The sequence below is a fragment of the Simochromis diagramma genome, unplaced genomic scaffold (assembly GCF_900408965.1).
Source record: "Simochromis diagramma unplaced genomic scaffold, fSimDia1.1 OVJJ01000753.1, whole genome shotgun sequence".
Taxonomy (NCBI): Eukaryota; Metazoa; Chordata; class Actinopteri; order Cichliformes; family Cichlidae; genus Simochromis; species Simochromis diagramma.
The window spans coordinates 7,568,498-7,588,574 of NW_024387523.1; the positions used below are offsets into that span (position 1 = coordinate 7,568,498).

General features: G+C 39.5%; 2 protein-coding genes across 2 annotated transcripts; both read right to left on the reverse strand.

Annotated features, from left to right (window-relative positions):
* Positions 1 to 4,749: 4,749 nt before the first annotated feature.
* Positions 4,750 to 9,170, reverse strand: mrpl24 (mitochondrial ribosomal protein L24). The gene is made up of 6 exons (XM_040019998.1): positions 9,040 to 9,170; positions 8,606 to 8,792; positions 7,910 to 8,005; positions 7,367 to 7,470; positions 6,837 to 6,967; positions 4,750 to 6,495 (listed from the first exon to the last, which is right to left on the reverse strand). The coding sequence occupies exons 2-6, from the start codon at positions 8,786 to 8,788 to the stop codon at positions 6,359 to 6,361; spliced, it is 651 nt and encodes a 216-aa protein (XP_039875932.1). The 5' UTR covers positions 8,789 to 8,792; positions 9,040 to 9,170; the 3' UTR covers positions 4,750 to 6,358.
* Positions 9,171 to 11,329: 2,159 nt separating this feature from the next.
* LOC120726426 (hepatoma-derived growth factor-like) lies at positions 11,330 to 19,132 on the reverse strand. The gene is made up of 6 exons (XM_040019997.1): positions 18,644 to 19,132; positions 16,803 to 16,879; positions 16,515 to 16,653; positions 15,211 to 15,369; positions 14,962 to 15,141; positions 11,330 to 13,802 (listed from the first exon to the last, which is right to left on the reverse strand). Exons 1-6 carry the CDS (start codon positions 18,728 to 18,730, stop codon positions 13,782 to 13,784), a joined length of 663 nt encoding a protein of 220 aa, XP_039875931.1. The 5' UTR covers positions 18,731 to 19,132; the 3' UTR covers positions 11,330 to 13,781.
* Positions 19,133 to 20,077: the final 945 nt, after the last annotated feature.

A 20,077-nucleotide genomic window follows, 5' to 3' on the forward strand; every position in this document is an offset into this window, starting at 1 on the left:
TGAGCTGAGGCAGTGAGACTCACTCTGAGTCAAGGCAAATGTGACACAATCATGAAATGAAGATGCAGGCAGGGCGTGGGCAAAGAATGTTATATTTCACTAGGTTTTCGACAGCCATTACTTGTAACAAAGTTTTAAGTATGCAGTTCATTGATGAATACTCAAAACAAGGACTTACCAATAGCTGAAGAAAACAAAATCAATTTAAAAATTGTTTTAGAAATATATTCATGAAGTTATTTAGATTTAACACAGAGTGGATCCTCAATTGATCGGGTTGCTGTTTCTAAACAGAGCTTTAATGTGTTTTCAGTCCTGAAGATTTGAAGCTGTTGCAGACTTGCTGCTGTGCTTTGAATCATTATCTTGTTACATGACCCAGTTTCGGTCAAGTGTTAGCTGTCGGACAGGTGGCCTCCCATTTGGCTATAAAATACTTTGGTATACAGAGGAATTCATGGCCAGCTGAATGACTGCAAGATGCCCAGGTACTGCAAAACAAGCCCAAATCATTATGCCTCCACCACCGTGCTTGGAATTTGGTTTAAGGGTTTGTGGTGACATTCTGTTTGGTTTTAACCAAATGCGGTGCTGTGAATGCCCAAACATCTCCACTTCAATATCACCTTTCCAAAGGATATTGTTCCAGAAGTCTTGCGGTTTGTTCAGATGGAACTTTGCAAACCTAAACTATGCTTGGAAGAGGCTTCAGTCTTTTTATAATTGTGCTGTCATTAACTTTAAAATTTAACATGCTAACCTAGGCATGTAGAGTCTGAGATGTAGATCTTGGGGTTTCTCTGAGCATTGCATGGTAAATGCATTTGATTAGCAGTATCTGTCTGCTGCTAACCTTACTAATTCCCATGTAGGCAGTAAGGGTGCAGTTTAGTCCTAAAACTTTCTTCACATGACCTCATGTCCTGAAACCATGACTAAGGAATAACCACAATTTCTTCCACATCAGATTTCTTTTGTCTGAGACAGCCCAAAATAGCACAGTTTCTAGACAGCATTAGAACATTTAAATGACACATTTAAAGGTTATTATTCTTTTTGTGTGTGTGTTTGTGTCCATATATATGTTTCCTACATCAGTTTTTAGATTTTACACACAAAACAAATGACTACTTTACAAAATGTACATTCTCATACAAGTGAAACCTCCTCATATATATAAGTAAAATTTGCCACATCTGAACAAGCAAAAGGATTTCAATTCTTCTCTACCTATAATAATAATAACAATAATAACAATAAACACTGAAAACTGGCAGGAGTTAGCATTGTTATTGGATACTTTTACTTAGCAACAGCATGAAATTACTTCTTCCACCACTGATGCCAGAGCCTCGTCAGATGGTTAATAATGTAATGTTAGTAACAGAGTGAGCTTCAGTCTACACCACTCCCACTTAGACTACACTGAATTCAGACAAGGAGTTAAAGAGGTAACAAAATGATTTCTTTAGGCTCTCATATACTAAAAAAAATCTTCTTGCAACACGAATTTGGAGGGGGATGTTTACTTCAGATTACCTTTAAACATTTTAACTGGCATCTCTGCATAGATGAAATACGTTTAACTGCAGGAACATTTCCTAGAACATGTTGAATGTGTTGAGATGCTGTTTTGCTATCTAAATAAAACATATGCAGCTGCTTTTTCTGTGAACTAAAGGTCGGCATTTAAATGACCCAGCTAACATGAGCATAACATCTTAAAAGCAAAGCATGGATGAGAAAATTAAAGCCCAAGACGAGAAGGAAGAGCTGTGTTTTGCCGACTTTTTCATCTCTTAATTGTGACATATTGAGTTCATGCACAAAAATCCACTGGGAGCCAGCTAAATTAGACCAAACATAGTTAAACATGCATGTGTGCCATGCCTCAGACCTGCATACAAGCTAACGTTAACATTTTCCAGCAGCCTTCAAACAACCAGCCTGTAATTAGACACTATCATTACATTGTAGCTGAGCTTAGATCATCAACTGAGTCAAGAGCAGCACTTAAATTTAGTTTTAAAGTGTCTTCAGATGTTTGAGCTGTTACAAATCTTTCTGGGAAACAAATTTTTAACCAGCTTGTGCCCAATTGCTACAGCATCTATAAGCTTAAGACACATTTTGGACACTTTTAATGTAATCTGACCTGTTAGACTGCCAAACAGTAACACCTCTGATGCTGAACGTGACTCATATACAGCCTGCACCACCAGGTGGGATTAATTAGTTTAAGTTGTTCAGCAGCAAGGGTGACTCAGCTAAAACACAGAGCCCACCATGCAGTTTATTTAAAGTAGTTTTAATTCTGCTTGAGTCATGTCAGTGGTTTCATTTAACTGGGTTGCCAGCATAGCTGTCAATTTACCACAAATTATAAGATGGACAAAAAAAAACTCCCCTGCAGAAGTTAAGATTCCCATAAAAATGTGCTTTTGTGAGTGTAAATGGAAAATGTTCAGACAAATGGAGCAGCATAGAGGTTCTACTTCACCTTGCTGCAGTTGCAGAGCAAAATCTGTACAACACTCATGAAATGACAGGAAAGACGACGAGTCTTTGAATCATTTTTCCTCCCATAAAGAAAAAAAACCTCAAAACCCAGTTTCCGCTGACTGGCTGCTTTTATTCCCTCTTGGATGCAGAGCGGCAGAGGCAAACCGGTTCAGGAGGGACGAGTCTGGGAAAACTGCTGCACTCATCCCGCAAACTGGCCAAACCATCAACTTGCCATGCTTTCTGCATGATGTTGACTACACTGACCAAAAATTAGGGTATGGAGAGCCACTGTGAAATTTTGATGCAATTATATTATCTGTGACACATCGTTTTTTTGTTTCAATGCCTGGCAGTGACGCTAGTTGCTTCGCCAGCTGGAGATCTGGAAGCAAGTCGAGTTGGTCTTTTAGTAAATCAATATGTGTGGTTAACCAGTGAGGAAAAAGAGACTGCGTTTGCTTCATAAGCTGCCAAACTTATATATCAGTGATAAAACTAGAGCTGATTTTATTCATAAGGATAATTCTGGATATTTATAGCAATGCCAAGATATTTTTTACTGAAGTAACTGTTTTTATTTGGGCTGACTGCTCTTTTAATGGGGCCTATTATACTATTATCATATATTCCAGCTCCATATTTTTCCCCTTGGACTCTTGGAGAGCACCATTGCATGATTCACAGCTCAAAATAATCTTGGTGCAACACTTCAGTTCATGTAGTGTCTGAAACAAGCCGTTTCAACTGAGTTCAAATAATTAAACGTATATAGCGCCAATTCACAACAACAGTTGCCTCAAAGCACTTTATAGTATAAGGTAAATTCCCAAGAATTTTAGAAGGAAACCCCAACAATGAAACGCACTCCTATGAGCAAGCACTTGGCGACAGCGGGAAGGAAAAACTTCCTTTTAACAGGAAAAGGAACCAGGGGCAATGATGGGAAGCCAAATTTAGTGCTGTGTGATACTGCAGATTTTGATATTGATCCGATACCAAGTATTGCAGATACCAATACTTTAAACCTATAAAAGCAGCTTATGAAGGTGAGAACAGTGTGTCATTATTTATTAAATGAATCATCATTAATTTGCCAATTGAAAAAGTAAAGTTTTGAGCCTAATCTTGAAAGTACTAAGTGTAAAGTGTAGCTAAGAAAACAACGTACTATGAAATTTTTGCTCCTTCTGGGAAGTTGGGCCTGAAATGCTTTAGTAATAAACAAATTAAGCTTACAGTTAAAGCATTACAGCAAGAGGCAAATCCTATATAGTAATAAGCTGAGAGGTCAAGGAAGAAAAAAACTAGCTAAACATCTTAAACCACATCACAAATAACCAAATTAAAACCATGTATATGTGATTAAGCACGATTGGGGTAATTTAACCAGTATATTGATAGGTAAGTAGTGAAGAAACTGGGATGTCTAATGCAAAAGAAGGATAAAAATAAAGATAAAATATGAATTCAAAGATGTACGCTGTAAGTGAACAGACTGGTAAAGTGATAAATGTAAGGTGCTTTTTACCTTCCTGCAGCCCTGTAATAGATGTTTCAAAGCTTTTTTTCTGCCTTTGTCAGTTTCTACAGTTGTTCACGAATGAGGTCATAATTGAAACATGAAAAATTGTTACACAACGCAGGTGTGACACAGTGCCAGTGCATAAAATGTCAAATGAGGTGAGTGAGGACTTTGTTGAGACTACCCAGTCCATGTTGGCTCCTGACGAGCCATTTCTTTCTCCACATGGTTGTCCAGACACTTTGGAAAGACAGACTCATTTGTCTGAAGGTTTTCAGTTTTGGAGAGCTCTGTGTCTGGGCTTCTGTAAAATAATATGGCTATTTTCAGCCTCACGAATCATCCAAGCAGACTGTAACCACCACCGTTATTAATGCTGCCAAAAGCCAGAGTACTGTCGCTTCTCTGACATTAGACTGTATGTATGAAGCCTGCTGTGAACGAGCACTGCTGTTCTCCTAATGCAAGGCTCCTGTTCAAGCTTATGTAACACTTTTTAGTTGAAATGATAAATAAGCTTCAGATACTAATTATCTACCTAATGTTTTGTGCTTCTAAGAGCAAAAGGTTTGCGTTTCCATCTCCAGTCTGATAATGACTCTACAGTCAGAGCCAGATGTTTTAGCAGTGGAAAAAAATGTGTTTCTTACAATAAGCTGCTTTGGTTTCCATTTATATTATTCTTTCTATGATATAGTCAAGAGCATTCATAACCATTTAAGAAGTTTCAAAGATTTTTATTGGCAAATAATAAAAATTTGCACCAGTGCCAAATGTTCTGGTGATGACTTAGCCATTTCCATGAAGGAGGGGATTTTCTCAACCCAATCGCTCAACACCAAAGTTCCTGGTTTTATGTGATTTTATGTTCTGTAGCCATGTCAGCATAATCATGTAAGAGGGGAGCAAAGAAAAGTGCTTCAACTGCCCATTGTTTCTTCTTTTAGGTAGCCAGATTTTCTTGAAATTTTTAAAAGTGGTCTTGAGAAACAGTTCTCCAGGCTTTCCAAAGGTCTTTCAATGTTTTTCTTTGGACATTGGCTGATTTTTCCCTCATTTTCAGTTCAGTCCTTGTATCTAATTATTTTCAGAGAAGTGTTTTTTTTTGGTTGTTGAGCTACTTAACACTGACCTATGAATCATTCAAGGATAAAAAGGCATCTGACTCAAGGGATCCAACTATTGTGGTCTGTACAAATAAACAACTTACCTCTTGGCCATTCAATTTATCAATCTATTGTTCACTGAAGCCTCACCAGATAGAAGGGAAACGGCAAGAAAAGAAAAGGCTGAGGTATGTCAACTTACACAAGAACTGGACCGAAAATCAATGGCAACAGGTCTTAGGAAATGAAAGGTTTTGGTTCAAATCAATGTGTATGGAGGACGTCAGAAGAGCAGGACAACAGTGACTGTCGAAAGGGACCCAAACACAAACCCAATGCAGCAAAAGCATACCCGGATAGATAAACTTTCGCTATCAGTCGTGGTTCGGCCTCCCCTGGAATCCGGACCCCCAAATTACTGAAGATGTGTGGGATCATTTTGACAGAGAGCAGAACAAAAGGCAGCCAACACCCAAAGAAGAGCTTTGAATGTCCTTCAAGAAGTCTGGAGAACAGGCTGTGTTGAAGAATAAAGGAAGTCGCACCAAACATTGACTCGAGCTTGTTAGAATTGTACAAACTGTGTCTTATGTACTGCATTTTCATGTATGTTTGCACGTTTCAGCAAATTGCTGCAAGAATTCCCTTTCTACTGTCTGTGCTTCTGTTATCACTCATCCTTCATTTAAGCTCGACAACATCAGTTGTCCCACCCATGATGCCGATTGGCTAATCATTAGCTTAGACTGCTGAAAATCTGCATAAACTGATTTTTAGTCACACGAGGGAGCGTGTCTTAAACACCAATATTATTACCTCATAGGTTTGTATCCGAACAAGTTTGACACAAACTTAAGATGGGCAACAAGGATCATTGGGGGGTTTTTTTGTATGAAATCTTTAAACTTTGCACCCCGTGATTGTGATTTTCCACATGAAAATGCAAACACTTTAGTCTGACATTTATTCACAACACTATAAAGAAACAAAGTGACACCTAAGTGAACTGCAGTCTGACTTCACTTCCTCATATTGTTTACAGATCATTTTCCTAATCATTTTCATGGTGCAGCAGTTTGTTAAGAGTCTGTACAGCCTCCACTTGGTATCTTCACAGTCTCTGTTTGACCTGACCTTCTGCTCAACTCCAGAACAAGGTATGTCCAGAGCTCCTGTGAAAACTGGTCAGCACAAAGGGGAGGCTAAGTGTCTCTGATTTGTCTGGTCAGTACCAGTAGGACGTTCGGTGCCTCTTGTTCTCCTGGATACCGAGTTTCTCCATGACCTCCTCCTCCAGGGTTTTCAGAGATGGTATGTATGTCTTTTCAAGAGCATCTTCGGGACTGGTATCTTTAGGTCCATCTGTGAAAGCAGAATGCATCGTTTCAATTGACACCAACTATTTTTTCAATCATCAGACACTTCTATCACTTTGTTGGACAAACAGAAGACTTTTAGTTTCACACAAGAAGAACTTGAAATAAATAGTGTGCTGGTTCTGCACTAGCAAAAACAGTCCTGCCTATGTGCGTTCAAGTTTAGAAAGAAATATTTCTTCCACTTCAAAACAGTCAAACTGGATCACTTAAAAACAGAAGTCTGAACAGGCGGAAAAATAAAAAACAGCTGGTCTTAATGTGACAACTCTAAGCAACCCCTGAAATAAAATGGCTACTGAAATTTACACACACACAGACCCTTACCTTTCCACTGCTGCGGCACAATGCCATCTCGTCGCTCCACAACTGGTTTCGGGATGATTCTCCCCGTCCTGAGTGACACTCGGACTCTCTCACCCTCTTCTGTGAACCTCCACTCGACCTCAGTGGGTTTCCTGTAAGATCGAGATCAGTAAGTTAAAACTGGTCTGGAAAGATGCCAAAGAGCAGGAGCATTTAAATGGAAAAGGAAAAAAAAGAAAAAGAAAAGGTGAACTATTTTTTGACTTTAGATTGCTGTGTTATCACAATTATTTTAATGGTGCTGTAAAGGAAAAGAAAATTGTACAGATGCACAGAGATTACAGATTGCTGTTTTTTCACTAGAAAATCTTATGTTAAAATCTATTACAGCTGTAAGTTTTAACACTTACGGTTACAAAAATTAACTATTTATTTATTTGTTTTTTTTAAGGAGCCAAACTAAGACTGAGAGCTAACCCGTGGTCCATCTAGTTTAAGGTTCTGCATAAGCATAGCAACAGATGTTAGGACTGAGGCAGAGTTCAGCATACCTGTCTGAGGGGTCAACGAGGGCAACATCACGGACCAGGATGGGAGCCTCACTGGCAATGTACGTCCCACGGTAATCTGCAGTTTTTCCAATATACCTGTGATGCTACGATGGGAAAAAAAAGTTCACAGTTCTCCCATTTAAAAGGCAGAAAATGCAAACAGATGAATGCCAAAAGGCTTTCAATGGTGCGCTTTGTCTGCAGCTACACCCTGACCACCCACATCCCAGACATCTGGCTCCACCTGGTGGAGCAACGAGATAAGTATGAAGCATTTTTAAAAGAGCTAAAAAAGAAATGGAACAGCTAATTTAACTTTGGGGGAAATGGAAAAAATCTGTAATGTAATCATGTCCAGGACAGTTCAAGTGTATGCTGAAACCTTTTTGTAGGAATACAGATAGCCTTTCATCTTCTCCCAACACTTACACAATGCTCACTCAATAAAAGGCATGTAACTTACATTTCAAAAGCAAAATCTGTAATGCTCATATTAATTTCTCAATAAACAAATAAAAAAAAAAATAAACAACACTTCCTTACTGTGTTCAGTCCCTCCAGGATGACCCAGTTTCTGCGTCTGAAGACTTGGATAACTTTCCCCTGCTTTCCCTTGTCATTGCCTTTCCGAATCTCAACCTGAGAAATTGAAAGCAAACATTTAAACTCTATGTAGGAAATTTACTACTTTAAATAAAATGAATATACTTTTTGCTACTGTACCACTTTTGCTGGTTTGGCCAGAAAATATTTTACCAATTCATTGACTGAATTTTCCTAAATTAGTTTTCATGCATGTTTACAACAGATGTATGTTACTTCTCCTGACTCTATCAGTTGTGGCAACACCAAAGTAATTACAACATTATTAGCATTAGCTGTATTACAGATTAAAACTTTATCAACATACAGATAAATCACATGAACACATACTGGACTTAATTTTAATATTATCCTCATTATCTGTTGCCTTGTATAGTTTTTTTTTTTCTACTATGTATTGCAAAGCTCTATGTTTCTTCTTGGTTTTAGAACAACGGGGGAATATAAATGGTGAGTGGACTGCTTCTTATATTGTGCTTTTCTATTAGCACTCAATTGTGGAGTGAAACTTTGGAAAGCTTTACACCAAACACTGAACATTAGACAATTTAAACCTATTAAATATAAAGAAAAATATTTGCACAATATGAGTCAGATGAAAGCTTGACAGCTGTGTCCCAAAAAATGTTTTCTCACCGTGTCCCCTTTGAGCACAGACCACTCCTCTGGCGCGATCGGCTCAACAAACACCTTCCTCCTCCTCTTCCCCGGTGGATTTAACCTTTTAGCAGCGGCTGTCCACGGCCTGTTGGTGCCGTAACGGTAATCTTTGGGCACAATGACCCTGGCTGCCATCGACAGCAGAGCGGTCAGCCTCATTGTGCTGCAAGTCAAACAAGGGTGCTAAGTTTTTTTTTTCCAAGAGGCTGGCAGCTATTCACAGGAGCAACGCAAGCTAGGCTAATAAGAATTACGCTATCAATAACGTTAGCCTAGAGCGGCTAACTCGCCGCCGTTTACGTACACACAAACATTTCACAAATGAGACTGCTGCCTAATTTTTTTAAGTACAACCCTAAAAGTAGATGTATTAAAGTACAATAAAAGAACGTCATGCAGAAATCACTTACCCTCTGTTGGTGTCAATGACACATGTAGCGGAGCTGACACCTACAGGAACCTACCGGTAGCGCCACCTACTGGACAGGAGGGTCGCAACAGGCCTCACGCATGCGCAGTTGCTAAATTGACCGATATGTGGGCAGGATGCAGGCGGAGCAGGCTGCTTTGGGCAAGATGACCTTCACACTGCTGCAGCTGCTGCTCAGTATATTCAAACCATACAATACTAAGAGTGACTCAATAAAGAACGCAATATTTTATTACATTTTTAAATAAAAGATAACACCAAGACGAAACGTTTTAAAATTAAGTAAGGCAAATGTGTCTAAGACAAACTTAAAATGTTTTTGAATGAATGCCATTTTCAACAATTCCAGCACAAAACATTAGCAATGTGTATTTTTAGAAAAAAAAAAAATTAAAAACTCACTTTCAGATTTTAGAAAAATTATATACACACGCGCACACACACGTGTGTGTGTGTGTGTGTGTGTGTGTGTGTGTGTGTGTAATTTTTTGTTCTTTACACATGCAAGCTTGTCTATGCAACATTCTTAGCAGATCAAATTTAACGATATTTTACTTTTGTATTGAAAAACATACTGTATCTGCTCATTTTCAGCTGCATTCATGATATTTAAACCAAAGCTTGCATTTTATAGCTGCATCTACATTCACCAGCTTCTTCAATAGTGCACCTGTTCAAGTGTTCATTGAACACAGGTCGTCTTGACCTGGCTTGATATGCAGCCAATCACGAGGCAGCAACTCATTTAGACATGTAGACATGGTCAAGATGACCGGTTGAAATTCAAACTGAGCAGCAGAATGAAGAAATAAGGTGATTTTACTGACTTTGAACATGGCACAACTGTTGGTCTGAGTATTTCAGAAGCTGCTGATCTGTTGAGATTTTCACACACAACCATCTGTAAACAAGAAACAAGAAAATATCCAGTGAGCAGCAAAGAAAAGAACAGCTATACTGCTTTGAGCTGATGGGAAACAGTAACTCAAATAACCACTTATTACAACCACAGCAGCTTAATGCACCATCTCACAACATTCAAATAATCTCAGACCACTTTCCTGAACACTGGTAGAAGGGGAGATTCACATTATGGATGAGCAGCTGACAAAATCTCTGAGGAATGCTTCCAGCACCTCATTGAATTAATACCACGAAGAATTAAAGCATATCTGAAGGCAAAAGTTGGTCCAACCTGGTGCTAGCAAGGTGTACCTAATGAAGTGGTTGGTGGGTGTATGGATTTGCTACTACATTTTTGCTGATTCCAAAAGGTTATGTGTAAAACCTGAATGGCTCAGTGTGGAAATATTTAATTTCAAGGCCACCCACTGAGGCAGATGCAGGCCGTGATTACAAGCCTCGCTGCTATGTCACTGTGACAAGCACGAGTGATATTTAAGCACGAGAGGAGGCTGTCATTTATGAAAACCTGCAATCATACATGTGACTGTTTGTCCTTGACCTTGGATTTTGGTAAACATCCATGTTTGCTGCAAGCGAAAGACGGATTTTTACCTTTCTGGGTTACAAAGACAGACAATAAAGCTAATCTGTGTAAGCACAGACACAGTCATTAATCTTGAGAGCCGGATGAACAGACACCACACCACATTCCAAAATCAGTTTCAGCCCACGGTTGGATCTACGCCCTAATACAGTAGTTAAAACAACTTGTGCTTAACCTAACCCCACGGCAAACTCAGAGCTGTCAGGACACGTTACGTAACAACAAAACTAGTTCAGCTACCACAGCCTTTGGGGCCGAACCGCACAGAGAGGCTCTGCGTCAGCAGCAAATTATTTGTGGCAGCTGCATAGAGACACAAAACACGTTCCATTGTTAATTTCCTGCATTTTTTTTTTTTATCAGAGACAATAATTAGATGTGAAACAAGTAATTAGTTTTAGTTGTTCTGTAAAGTTACAGTAGCCTTTCCCATGCTCTGAGCTCAATTTAGAGCAACAGAGCCCACATAATACTTGGTTTTCAGCAGGCACTGTACTGACTCAATAAAAATAGACAATCCTGATCGTTAAAACCAAACACAACAACTAATGTGACTGTTTTGGGTTCTTTCCAGAAAGCTGATACTCTAGATTAGTTTAAGTAAGGCAGAAACAAGTGTTTTTTTGTAATCAACATGTTTATTAAATGGTCTGGCAACTACAATAGTAAACAAAGCAGCAGATTAAGATGAATGGCAGCTTCCAAAGGTAACAGAAGGCTAACCCCCCCCCTCCCCAAAAAAAAACAACAACAACAAAACAAAGTTTTACACTTTAATTCCAAATTAAACTTTTGAATAACCTCCAGATCCGGCCTTTGACCATTTTAAGGTTTTTAAATCAGCGGTGTGACGATAGGAAGGTGGCCATTTTCGACACAACATTCAGAGCTGAGCTTTCCCTTAAAAGTTCATAGTGTGATAAACTATCAGCTAACGCTGCTAATTACATGAAAGAACACTGAAGCGATGACGATGACATCCAAATGGCGTGGGTGAAAGGGCCCGAACCCCTTGGGATACTGTTACAGTGGAAAATAACACCATATTCTGAACATGTCGTCTAAACAGATGTTGGAATAAAACACGTCACAACTTTGTTTCACAGTCAAAATAATAAGACCACTGAAGTAAAACAGATTAGTATTCCAGTTAAGAGGGTGGGAAACCAAGAAAAGAAAGTCATAAACTGAAGATTTACAAATGGTTAACTCTCTGTACCCATATTCAGTTTCTTGTTTCTTTCAATGAATCTCACTTTGTGCAGTCCAGATCAGCGACTTGTTTCAAAGGTGTCGAGAATACATTTCTGAACACAAGTTGGTTTTTTTTTCAACAGCTTCAAGCAACAGTGGAACTACTGTAAGCTAAACATGAAATCACAACATGAAACTGAGTTTTAGAAGACTTTTCCAGATAATTTCCACATGGAGGGGTGATGCCAACAACCTTTCCCTTGCAGTCATTACCACTGCTCCACATTACCTTTAAGGCTCAATTTCCCCAGATAAGGATTAAGCCTATACCAGCATTTTTTTCTAAATTTTTTCCAAGTCTGCCACTAGAATTAATCGATGTTTGGGAAACCTGATGCTAAAGTTTAAAGATTCTGCTCAGACAGAACATCACTCAGGAATGTCTCCTTACGTAAGGCCTCGGTCACACAGGCCTACGGACAGGTCGGTAACTCCCAAGCAACCTCCGGTCACCAAGAAGAAACGTGCACTCTCTGACCACTTGGCGAGCGGTTGTTGCTAGCTGATATCAGTAAAAGACATGGATGAAGCTAACGTGGAAGTGCCCTAAATCTGCATTCAATCCGAACTGTAATTATAAATAGACTTCTGGTCCCATTGAACAGCTTTCTGTCTTGACTCTTGTGTTCATGGGCTTAGTCACTAATTCTAGATCTGTTAGAATTACAATTAATCCCTCCTTGTGATTAATTTGGTTACTAGCAGATTACCACAGTCTACTGTAGTTTAGGAGGGAGACACCGAGTTGTCTGCAAACACTTGCCAACTAATGGTTCTGCGGAAGTGAAACTTTTTGAAAGTTTGACACAAACAGGAAATGAAGAACGTTCCGACTTCAGAATACAAGTTTGCACCCAACATCTTTGGGGAACAGTCTCAGTTTCTGAGTTGTGTTTTACTACAGCTACGCAACTAGGTGACAAATGTCTGCAGACAAGTCGGCATCTTCTACACAAGTACAGCAACTTGAGAGCACGCAAAGCAGGTTTTCAGCTCCGTATATTTCTTTGCAATCAGTTTCACCTTGCAACTGCCAGCAACTTCTCACCAAGTGATTGGGAATACACATTTAAGTGGTTGCCAGATAGTTGCCAACTGGTTTCTAGGCCTGCATGACTGAGGCCTAAACTGAGTAGCAGAGGGGCTTAAATCCTAAATTTGCTTTTCTCAAAAGGGGTTTACATAATTAATTCCACATATGGGTTCCTGTGAAATGAATCACGTACTTTGGTCACTCGCAATCAAGCATACACACCGAAACAACAAATGTTGTAGGGCAAAACAGACGACGATTAATGGGGGCAGGAAAAAAAACACAAACAAACAAACAAAAAACCTCTGAATATTCAATCATATTTCCAATGAATGAATAAATGATTTAAATGAGGCTGAAAAGCTAGGTGATACAAATGGAAGCAGTAAAATTATGAACTTAAGCTAAGAGCATTGATGAAAATTTGTTCTATCGCCTGTACAATATCTACTTTTTAAAACCATCAAATGGGAGCATTTGTCAAATAAATGGTTTTTTCCTTGTGATTTTAATGTTTGTTTGTTTCTTAAATTTACCATATATTCAGTGTTTATCCCCTCTAAGCTGAAAAATGTTTTGACACCTAGCATTCAGTCGTTGTAATTGCACTTAGAAATAAAAAATATATACACACCAAAATCCCATTTATAAATGAGCCCTAAAGTGCTCAATTCAATTGTTTTGAAATCAGATTAGCAAACTTTTTCTTTCTGGGATATATGATATCCCAAAAAATGGCAAATGAGTATTTGTTTGTCTCTCAATACAAACATTTAGGTTGTTTTTTTTTTTTAAATTTATTTGTTTGTTTTAAAATTCTCTTATTAATTAAACGGCTGAAATCTGGCATCCTGCAGGTAATTGTGTTGATGCTTAAATTCCAGAGAAAAGCGTCAAAGGTTCGTGATTTTCTTCTGAGTCGATGTTAAGCGCTGTCTGTCGCAGGCTGTGGGAACAAGAGGGAAAAGCAATTAAAGAATTTATTTCATTTTATTTTCATCCACCGCCTGAAATTCAAAAAGACGTGGAGAATGTACTTTTTATATTACTGATACATCAAGTTTATTTAAAATACATGATGGTAAGCACTGGCTTTTTATATTAATTTTCAGAAGTTTCAGAACTTGTCCACATGTTTAAAAAACAAACAAAACCCCCCAAAACAACAATACACTATACGGACAAAAGTGCTGTTCCACCAAAACAGTAACCCTACAGCAGCTTCTGGGCAACAAAGCTCCCAGTGCACAGGTTTTGTGCTGATGTTAACGCCAGAGGAGGTTTAATCTCTGAAGTTAGTGAATCAGCAGAGCGTTTTATGCACTCCACATTCAGCAATCTGCTCTCCATCTTCACAAGACTTAGCTGCTGTGATTCTTAAACACTTTCACTTTGCACTTATACAACTTACAGTTGATTGCAGAATATCCAGAGAGGAGGAAATTTCACAAATTGACTTGTTGAAATAGTGACATCCTATTACAGTACCACACTAATTCAGTGATATCTTTAGAATGAGCCATTCTTTAACAAATGTTTGCAAAAGCAGACTGCATGACTAGGACATTGACTTTATGCACTTATGGTAGTTGGACTGAAAACACCTGAACAGTGTTCCAATACTTTCAAAGGTACGTAAAATGAGGAAGAAGGCACATGTTGACTTCTTCCTTGTCCACGTGTAAATGCAGAAACTGGCTTTTACTGCTATATAACAGCGTTTACATGTGGACAAAAGGCCACAACACATGGAAACAGCTACGTTTTCATGTGGAATGGCTTCTAGTTTTGCTGGTGTTTTGGTGGCTTCAGAAAAGTTTCCATCTTTGTCCATTAAACACCTGCCAAAACAGACAAACTTGTTGAATTATTAGTATTCTACTTTGTTTTTTCGTTGTTAATTTATTTTGATTCAGATGGTCTGATGAAGGCCAGGTATGTTCAGGTAAAATTGAACTGCTGACACATTTTCTTGGCCGAGCACCTGCCCCACTTTTTGATGTGAATATGCACGTATTTTTCCTCTCTTATGAAAAAGAAAACTCACCACGAGTCCATTTTAAGGGATGTTTCCCAGGTAACCAAAACGAATAAGAGGGTTTTACCTTCTCTGCTGTTTGCTGGCCCCCTGCTGGAGCATTTTCCTGGGCCTCTGGTTTCGACTCACTAGGAGCAGTCGCCTTGGATCCAGCCACATCGTTGAGCTTGGGCTCCACGTTAGACTGGTTGCCGTCTACTTTAGAATCACCTTCCGCTTCTGAATCCTTTGGCCGCTTCGGAGAGGTCTATAAAAGTTTGATAAGCATCAGACGGCTTTACAGTGAACTTGGACTGTGAGTCAGGTTTAACCTCACCTCTGTGGACTCCTCTGCTTTTCGTTTGGTTCCTCCCCTCTCATTTTTCTCGTCAATGACCAGGGCTCCTTCGTCCTCGTCACTACTGCCTTCTGCATCTGCTTTTTCTGAACTGCCCGTATCCCCTGCTCCTTCTGATGTGTTGTCCTTCTTCGATGACTACAGGCAAAGAGTTGCACATTAGTGAAACATGGGGAAACTAAGTCTAGATCTACCCATCAATGGCGAGGTGTGACAGTATCACTAGTGACGTAGTAGAGGTTAAACTTCCAGATAAACAGCTGAGTGAGTTTGGGAGTAACTGATAAATGGTTACATTACATAGTTTGTCCAGCAGAGTGTGCTCTGATCAGAGTCATTACAGTTTTGTATTTTCAGTTGTGCTTTCAACTCAGTGTGGTTTCAGTTCATTTTCAATGAGATTTAGTTGCTGTTTAGTTTTATTGTTTAATTTTAGCAGGTCTTTTTATTACTTTCAGTGCTAGTTTTAGTTTACTATAGCATGGGTGTATTTGGGTATTTGTCAGATTGTAAAATTTAATAGGTTTAAAACACCACAGTAATACATAATATTAAAAATCCCTGAGACATTCCAGTCTCAATGAACAGTTGCACCAGAGCCTGTTTGTGCTTGCTGAGAGGACATATTTCAGATTAAAATTAAAAGATATTTTCTCTGTACAAAGCTATTTCAGTAATTATGCACATAACATTGTTTCACTTTTCATTTATGATATTTTTTCACACCCACTTTTAGTTTGGCTTTAGTTACTTATAATAATCTTTGCTCTCACCCATCTCTGTAGCAGTCCTTCTTCCCAAATTACTTCCGGAAACTGTTTACATGTTGAAAATAAATTCAGCAAACCAAAACAAAGCAGCAAATGTGGCCGCTGAAAAGGCGGTGGTGTAGAATCAAACCAGCTCTTTATGTTTCAAGCCAGTTTAGAAAAACATCCCGCTTATGCTATTTCCCCCTTTCAATATTCTCTCACACAGTACAAACCACAAACCACAACTTGTGCTGCTGCTTGCTCGTCTTTGCCACTCATTGGGCAGAGCAGACAGAGGTGCGCCTTTGGCGGGAGAGCCAAAGGCGCACTTACAGGTCACAACTGGCAAACCCTTGTTCACAAAGTCACTGGATTTGTGGGCTATAAAGTCGATAATCACCAAATTGGCAACAATTAGATGAGCTGAAGTGTGATAACCACTGGTATGACTCAGCAGGTGTTCAAGCTAAAATAGGATACATCAATCAACACAGTGTAAATCTAACCTCAGTGGCCTTCATATCTACTTACCTCGTAGCCTTCATGTGTGACCGTAGGGTTGTTCTCAATCTCCCAGAGTCCCTCAGCAAATCCTTTCCTCTTGTTTGCTTTTCCAAACTTCTCCTTGCATTCATCATATGGGGACAAATCCTTGGCCCCCAGGAAGGCCCTACAACAGTCAGTTATTAGTTTTTTAAAATAAAATATGTACACACCCCTTTTAAAAAAAAAGTTTTGACAAATGATCCAAGTTTCTTCCCATTTTGCATCCACATGAAAAAATTAAGAAGTGACAACATTAATGGAAAAAATACTCACGTCTCATGTGTTCCAAAAAAGAACACTTGGTACTTGTTTGAAGGCGACTTTACAGCTCCTTCGGGTAACTCGTCAATCTGTGAATTAGCAACACAGTTGTTTTAAAAGGAAAGCTGGTAAAAAACCAACTCAATACTTTAATAAATACTAAAATTATTCTAAAGTTAAACAATAGGCAAAAGAGTTAGGTCATTTCTCTATAAAACCACAAATACAAACAATAGTAATACTACTACACAAATGTATTTCATCATAAAATAATGCACCATATATAAGAGTGGAAAACTTGTGCAAATGATGCCTTTAGGTTAGATCCTGGATAAATACTCCAAATAATTCATTATGAACAAACAGTTTAAACAGTAAAGCTAAATTAGGTTCAAAGACCTGCAAATTCTTGTACAGTACTAAATAACAAGCGGTTTTTGAAATATATTACACACCTTGATGCACCCACAAACTCCCTGGTGAAAGTTTTACTGTTTACCATCTTTCAGCACAGTGTTTGGCTCGGACATGCCAATTTTTTTACATGCTTTTAAATTAGCACAGCACTATGCAGCGGCACAGGTAATCACTCTTATGATAGACAATCGTGGCGTGGCTCTGCCTCTGCCACACAGGCCTTTTGGCATCCCCAGATAGGACTACTGTGTCAGGATAGGTGGGGCAGGGCTGTTGACATGAGACAGGGGTGATAAGACCGAGAAAAAGGAGGGAAGATGCAGAGATCAAAACAGATACTAGGTGGTGTAGTGCAGATTATAGAGCATTTCTTTTTATATATTTATTCTTTAAATGAATGAACAGTGATTTTTTTTTAAAGCAGGTAGACACAGTTAGTTGACTTTTATGAATGGCTGCAACACCAAAGGGCAGAAACACTGACTGAAAACTGCAATCTAAGTTTTCCTTTTCAACTGCACAAGACAGATGTGGCTGATGGGATTACATGCTGCTTCGCTTTCACATTTTCCTGCTTCAGCTGTAATGCAGCATGCACAGAACTAACGTATTGGTTGCAGTAATCATCTTTTTTATTTATTTGGTATAAAGCATGACTTAAAAATGCTCCAAGAGCAGCTTTTCCCTTCATTTTCTCACTTTTTTCTTTTGAATGACAAGGAAAATGCCGACCGCAGTGCCAGTTAGACATTACGTTATAGTCTTACGTGACTATTTTTATTACCATGGAGCATTTTTTTTAACGTAATGGAACTAATTTCGACTTTACGAGTTGCTATCTCTCGAAACGTTTGGGCAGGCGTGTTTACAAAGTACCACAGCATTTGGCTTCACAAGTAGCCATTAGTCTGTAAAGCAACAGTTAAAAAGAAAGGGGGGCAGTTTGAACTTATATTTAGCGAGCTGCTAACTCACAAAGTGGCTTAGTAGCAGCCCACCGTTGCAGCGAAGCACACGTTAACGCTGCGTACGACATGACCGTTAACTAGTAATCAATGCTGTGTTACCACAGTGCTGGTTTTAACCGTTACAGCTCAAAGTTAGCCTTACAAGGCCCCTAGGGACGAAAAAGACCAGCACACTAAAGGCGGCAAAGAGCAACTGGCAAAAACATTAATATTTTGTTAGCCCGGGAGGTTAAAGAGGTGTCTACTCTGCGATGAATCTCCAGAAAGAAATTCGCAGTGGTTTACAGTAGGCTAGCTGTATGTATGTGGATGGTCGGCACCGCCGCGCTAGGCTAACTCGTGGAGCTAGCGGCTGTTACAGGCCTCGCAGGTAAACAAGTGATTGGAGCCGAGCGGCTAAGGCGCAACGAGATGAAAACCAAACCCCTACGCTGGAAATGAGATATTCAACGACGAGCGCTTACTTACCCTTGCAGGCCAGTGTGGATAGCCCTTCATCTTAGCAAACACAAGATCTCCGGGTTTGTATTCCTTTTGCCTGTTGGACCTCGGCATGTTGAAAATGTAAGATGTAAATATGTGCGTGTGTAACTAATGTGGTAAACTATCCGTAGTGGTCAAAAACACCTGCAGCAAGCAAGCCAGGCAGGCGACGGTTTGTTATCCAGAATAAAATCAACCCGCGGAAAACTGGAGCGGAGACACGGCGGGTAACGCACTTTTACCACGACGTGGGGCAAATATACAGATGTGGTCTGAATAGTGTTACAGTTGCTATGACTAAACGCGGTAGTGTAACTATCTCGTATTAGCGCTTTCCCACAAGCCGCTGGCTCGTCCCTCGGACTATTTGGGTTTGAAATTGAAACCCGCTTCCCTTTGCAGACGCGCCCCCTGTACCTGAAGCGGCACAGCGCCCCTGCTGACCGAAGCACCACAGTAATTAACGCACCTAAAAGCAACGCCGACCACTTTATTAGGTACAGCTGCTCGTTTGCGCAGATATTTAATCAGCCAATCACATAACAGCAACAGCTGACTAAAAGACAAGAAGCTGAGCTGGAGGAGCTCAGCACATCAGAGGGACAGCTCATGTTGAGCATTTTGGAGACAAAGTTAGAGAAGCAAGCGTGAGATGGTTTGCACATGTGAAGATGAGGGCTGCTAGATATACTGGACTAAACATTTGGAATTTGGAGCTGCCAGGCAGGAGGAAAAGAGGGACACCTCAGAGGAGCTTCACTGATGTAGTGAAGGTGGACATACAGAGGGTAGGCAGGATAGAGGAGGATATAAGAAACAGGGTGAGAAGGAGACAGGTGATCAGCTGTGAGAACCCAAAGGGAGCAGCCAAAAGAAGAAGGGCTTGTCTGAATATTTCAGAAAAAGCTGATATCCTGTAATTTTCCTATACAAACATCTCTATGGTTTACAGACAATGGTCTGAAGGAGAACAAATATCCAGTGAATGGCGCTTCTCTGGATAGAAATGCTTTCAGCTGATAAGATTGCAATAGAAACTCAAATAACTACTTGTTACAGCCGAGGTATGCAGAAGAGCATCTCTGAATGAACAGCAACCTTAAAGCAGATGGGCTATAGCAGCACCTATACTAGGTGGAAAACTGAGACTACAATTCAGACTTCACCAAAAGGTCTTTAAAAAGGCCATGCTTTACAACCTGAGGAACTTAACTAAGAGTTAAATATCTGGTTAAAAACAAGTACAAATGTCCAAGATAATTAGTAGTAAGTAATGATGGGTAACTTAATTATTTTTCTTACTCAACCAGATTCAGGGGGTTTCCTATGTATTGACATTTTCAATTGTCCACCAAGGAGGTTTTGGCTTTCGAAAAACAAGACACCCACTAGGACTGTGATTTTTAACAAGTGGGCTTT